The sequence below is a fragment of the Anarhichas minor genome, unplaced genomic scaffold, assembly GCF_050575085.1.
Source record: "Anarhichas minor isolate MPS153535 unplaced genomic scaffold, ASM5057508v1 ptg000040l, whole genome shotgun sequence".
Lineage (NCBI taxonomy): Eukaryota > Metazoa > Chordata > Actinopteri > Perciformes > Anarhichadidae > Anarhichas > Anarhichas minor.
In genome coordinates, this window is record NW_027466486.1 from 11,561,360 (window position 1) to 11,566,061 (window position 4,702).

General features: G+C 43.9%; 1 protein-coding gene across 2 annotated transcripts; it reads right to left on the bottom strand.

Annotated features, from left to right (window-relative positions):
- Window positions 1–825: 825 nt before the first annotated feature.
- Window positions 826–4,279, bottom strand: cln8 (CLN8 transmembrane ER and ERGIC protein). Of its 2 annotated transcripts, none has more exons than XM_076108183.1 (3): window positions 4,166–4,279; window positions 3,108–3,770; window positions 826–2,803 (listed from the first exon to the last, which is right to left on the bottom strand). In XM_076108183.1, exons 2-3 carry the CDS (start codon window positions 3,648–3,650, stop codon window positions 2,477–2,479), a joined length of 870 nt encoding a protein of 289 aa, XP_075964298.1. In that variant the 5' UTR covers window positions 3,651–3,770; window positions 4,166–4,279; the 3' UTR covers window positions 826–2,476. The 2 variants fall into 2 exon arrangements, with proteins under 2 accessions (XP_075964298.1, XP_075964300.1); XM_076108185.1 differs by having other exon boundaries at window positions 3,108–3,773; window positions 4,166–4,258.
- Window positions 4,280–4,702: the final 423 nt, after the last annotated feature.

Here is a 4,702-nt window from a genome sequence, read left to right on the forward strand (position 1 = left end):
CGATGCAAGCTGACTCCATCCATGTAAACCCCGTACCTACTCCAAGTAGCTGATTGGCCGACGTGTCGACCTGGGCCAGCTGTGATTGGCTGCGCAGAACGTCAATCAAGCTTCCAGCGTCTTCGCCGGTAGGAATCGGCTCGGGATCGTACGGAGGAGTTCCACACTGCCCACGTGACGTGGCGCCCTTCGAAACAGCTGTCCGGAGATGAGGTTTGATTTGATTTTTTGTTTTGTTTTAATGAGGAACTGTTTTAACCAAACTGGACTATTTTTTTTCAACAGTCCTGAAACATAAAACATCACTTTAATAGATACACATAGAAACAAACAATTTTAATAGTAAAACAAAAACAATTAGCACCATTCATTGTACAGCACGCAAAATAAAAGTAAAACATTAAGACATCAGAGCATGTACCAGCATTTCTATACATGTATATTGTCAGGTGCATGTTAGTAACAGAGGCATATGGTGGTCTAGATGTGCTCTCTTGCAAGTACACATGCAGATAATTGCTTAAAACTGGAAAATAAAACGTTCCCACTTAATTAACTTCTCCACACCATTTACAATTGGAGAAAATAAAACTATATTTTTTCTCTACAAACTGCACAGAAACAAATCCATGTTACGTTTTCATATCACTACTTGATTATTATTAATGATACAATATGAATCGAAACCAACTTGTATACTTTGTAACATCAACTTGTTAAAAATGGACGTGTTAGTCTTTTATGGACAGTAACATTTGGACAGTAAAAGCATGTCAAACTCATGCATGTCAGGTCAAATAAGAAAAACTAGTGCCACACACTTAATGACTCTTATTCTGCCACCTACAGGCAGATGCTTTATTGCAGACTGAACAAAATAAAAAGACACAATACTGTATATTACAGCCAACATTTTATTCTGAGACTCATATTAAAGCATTTCCCAAAACATACAGCATGTTAAACCTTCGATCTTCATTACAAAGTGAAAATCAAACCCTCTCTTATAATAAAGTGAACACAAATAAAGTGAACACAAATAATAAAGTGTGTTCAAATGTACAGTTAGAGGACAAATACTTGTTTATGAATGAAAGATGAAAACACCTTTACATTTTATAAATACATTTGCTTCAAACGTATTTGTGTCAATGTCTAAATTCTAGGGCTCATACATATGACACATGAGCTACAATGCTGTTGAAGCTAAAACACGGTTTGTAAAATGGGAGAATCTGTAACAGGGTCGGGCAGTTTTCAGCAGAGTGACAATGAAACTAAAACCTCAGATATAAAACAATGGACACACCCAACACACAATGCCAAGGCTTCCAGTACAGTGAGGCCATTGTGTGAAAACCATAATTTAAGTTTCGCATAGGTAGAAATAAAACTTAATTTGATTCGTACAGTAACACCAAAAGAATATCCTCATGATTAACAAATAGCTTGGTTAACCAGTAAACGGCTTCAGTTACGCAACGTTACATCTCCATTTTGAACAAAGGAGCCTCTATGGAGCGGGACCAGTCCGGCAGCTTCTTCCACAAATAAAGACGGTTGTGTTGAAGGCCTTTTCTTTCAGGACCACGGTCAACATTCCCCTCTCTGCTGAGAGAGGATCCACAGTCCAAAAACACCAATGTGACTCATGAGTGGACCGATCCAATTGTGCACTTAAGTATGTAATAGCTTCAATGACTAACCGATGGAACCTCCTTCTTTAAACGTAAACCAAGTTTCCTGCTGAACAACAATGTCTGTTATAAAAGTGCCACTGGAGCTGTGTATGACAAAGGCCACACTGTGACAGGGCTGTTCCAAGTCTACTGAGAGAGTTTAACATCTCCTCTCTCCCTCATCACACGCGCGCGCACACACACACACACACACACACACACACGCACACACTACAGCATATAAATCTTTCAATACTGTAGGCGTAGAGTACCTATAAATGCTGCGGTAGCAAAATAATTTCCCCTTGTGGGATTAATAAAGTATCTATCTATCTATCTAGAGTGGCATCGGAAAGTATTATTAAGACTCCTCTGTTGTTGTTTTTTGATAAACAGGACTTTATATTTGCAGGTTTGCACTCAATGGCTCCTGTAAGAAGCGCTTTCTCGTGCATTTTGTTGTGAATAAATAACCAAAGACATGATTGGCAAACTGGATATTTCACAACAGTGTACCGAAGGTGATGCAACCAAACCTATTAAAAAGATAAGCTAACCAGGTGGAAAATCTAAAATAAACCAATCTGCAAGTTAAGCCTGAGGGAAGACAATGTGGCAAACGTGATCAAGATTAAAAACGTGATCAAATGTTCCTGTTAGTGCTTTTCTGAATAGCAAAGTTCACTCAAGGAACGGGTGTATAAAAACGCTTCATAAAAGAATAAACACCAATCGTACTTCTATCACTCTAAAAGTAACTTCAAGCTCTCATTAAAAACGTCTTCCTCGGTTCCCCATCAGCTGGCGTGGGGTTTGACAGGAACAGCAGCCTGACCCTCCGGGGCTCCGTTTAGGGGGGCGGGCTTGTCGGCGAAGTTCCAGTCCACCGGATTGAGCAGCTGCATGGTCTTCTTGTGCGTCCAGACGGGGTTGATGATAAACGTGAGCAGGACGAGGCCGATGAAGAAGATCAGGCGCGTGGGAAGGGCCACGTGGGTGCTGAGCTCTCCCCAGTGGGTCAGGGACACCCACCACATGTAGTAGGTGAGCACCATGCGACAGTGGAACGAGTGGATCATCACCCACTGGTTGGCTCTCCAAAACAGGGTGCGTGCCCAGCCGGCCTGTCAGGGAGGAAGAAAGATGGAGAGAGGAATGATGCGAAGCATTGGGACACAAACTTTAAAATACCTTAAAATGCACATCCTTGTAACTTGTAACTTAAGTCACATCTGTGAGCAGGAGGAACCGAGAAAGTTTAGGTACAGACTCAATCCTTTTTATAGAACTTCCTCTTTGTAAGAATGTTATCTCTGCACAATCAGGAGGTGCACGAAACCCAAAAAGGAACTAAAAACCTTGCGACTCTTCCAGTCATTTCTATGGTAGTTGAACACACAATACACCAAAAAAAAAAGCCCGCACTACCTTCAGTAACATCCAGGATATGCAGGTGAATGGCGTGCTGATCTCCAGCAGCAGCGTCACCATCGACAGGAAGTGGCCCGAGGAGTCCCAAACCACCGCCGACGCGAACCCCGACAGGGCGAAGAAATGGTGCGTCGCCAGCGGGAGGTCAAAGGACCGAAACACCACACTGGAGGTGTGGAGCGCTACATTCTCAAACACGAAGAACCCCGTGGCCGTGAGGACGTTGAACCACGACCAGTCTTCCTGTCCCCTCACTCGGTCCCTGGTTAACGCAGAGTCCTCCTCGGTCAGGGCCCGGAGACCGGCCGCGGTGCTCTGGATGCCAAACACCGCGCGAGTCGCCGCGAGGTTCCAGAACACCTTCTCCTTGGCTATCAGGGAGCTGTAGGTGCGGGACAGCGCCACGGACAGGAGGTGGGAGAGGAGGAATATCCCCGCGTAGAAGCCAAAGCCCAGGCCGATGAGCTGAAGGCGGTAGTCCCACGAAAAGTAGTCCGCGCTGGGCTGGGGGAGAGGGACGGTGTGCTGCTCGGGGTCCATGTTGTGTGAGGGAGAATACCGGAGCTCAGCTGCAGGTGGGACTGTGACAAGGGGCTGGTAGGTGCATGGTGTGTGTGTGTGTGTGTGTGTGTGTGAGGCCACCTACGGAACAACTCAACCCTGCTGAAAGAAAGACATCATTCACTAAAACACTCAACTTTAAGTTACATGCATCAAAAAAAAAAAGTTTTAATAGATCTTGAGTCTGGACCTGAAGCAACATAAGGTGAGAGCGAACCTCTCATGTCGGTAAGAACAAGCTCACTAGTTCGAAAGTACAAAGTACAAAGTATCATGTTATCCGTTTCAGCCACTGTTACGTTCAAGCCCTTCACAAACACGACGAGTCAGCCAGCCTTAACCTACAGTAACTGTGCTGTAAAGTTAGCACAACAACGACCGAACACGCTGTAACGTTAGCCGGCTCAAGCTAATGAAATGCTCAGACGTCTGCTGTTAAGCAGTTTTCGTTTTGTCGCCACAAACAAGTGCGCGGACATCATTGTCATACGTACCGTATTCAGCGGCGCTTCTGCTGGACACGGTGTCCCGGTGCTTTGTGTGTTTAAGTGCTGTCCACAGCAGGACACATCACAAGACTTCAATCTGATCATATGACCCCCAAACAGGAAGTGACGCCCACTTCAAACCTCCGGATATCCCATTGGTCAATGCCGCTGTAGCGCCCCATCCGATTGGTTATTTCCTGGCTCATTGGTTATATGCATAAAGTGGTGTATACATTTGTAACTATGTTATGTTTGACTTTATGACACACACAGTAAATAACACAGATATATATGGTTGTATGTTTTACATATAGTTAATGTTAACATCTACATATTGCAGACATTATAATTAAAAATAGCCATCATAATGCAATGTAAAAATAAAAATGAAAATGAAGAGACATTTCAATAGATCTGGACTGAAGGGGATAAATGGTCTTATACAGCAACTTTCTATTGTCTTCCGACCACTCAAAGCGCTTTACGCTGCATGTCGACATTCACCCATTCACACACACATTAATTCACTGATGGCAGGGGCTG

Excerpts from the sequence above, each read along its gene's own strand:
- cln8 (XM_076108183.1), bottom strand. The coding sequence starts at position 3,650 with ATGGACCCCGAGCAGCACACCGTCCCTCTCCCCCAGCCCAGCGCGGAC. Across the intron at positions 2,804-3,107 it reads TATCCTGGATGTTACTGAAG|GCCGGCTGGGCACGCACCCT; the intron begins GTAGTGCGGGCT and ends CCTCCCTGACAG.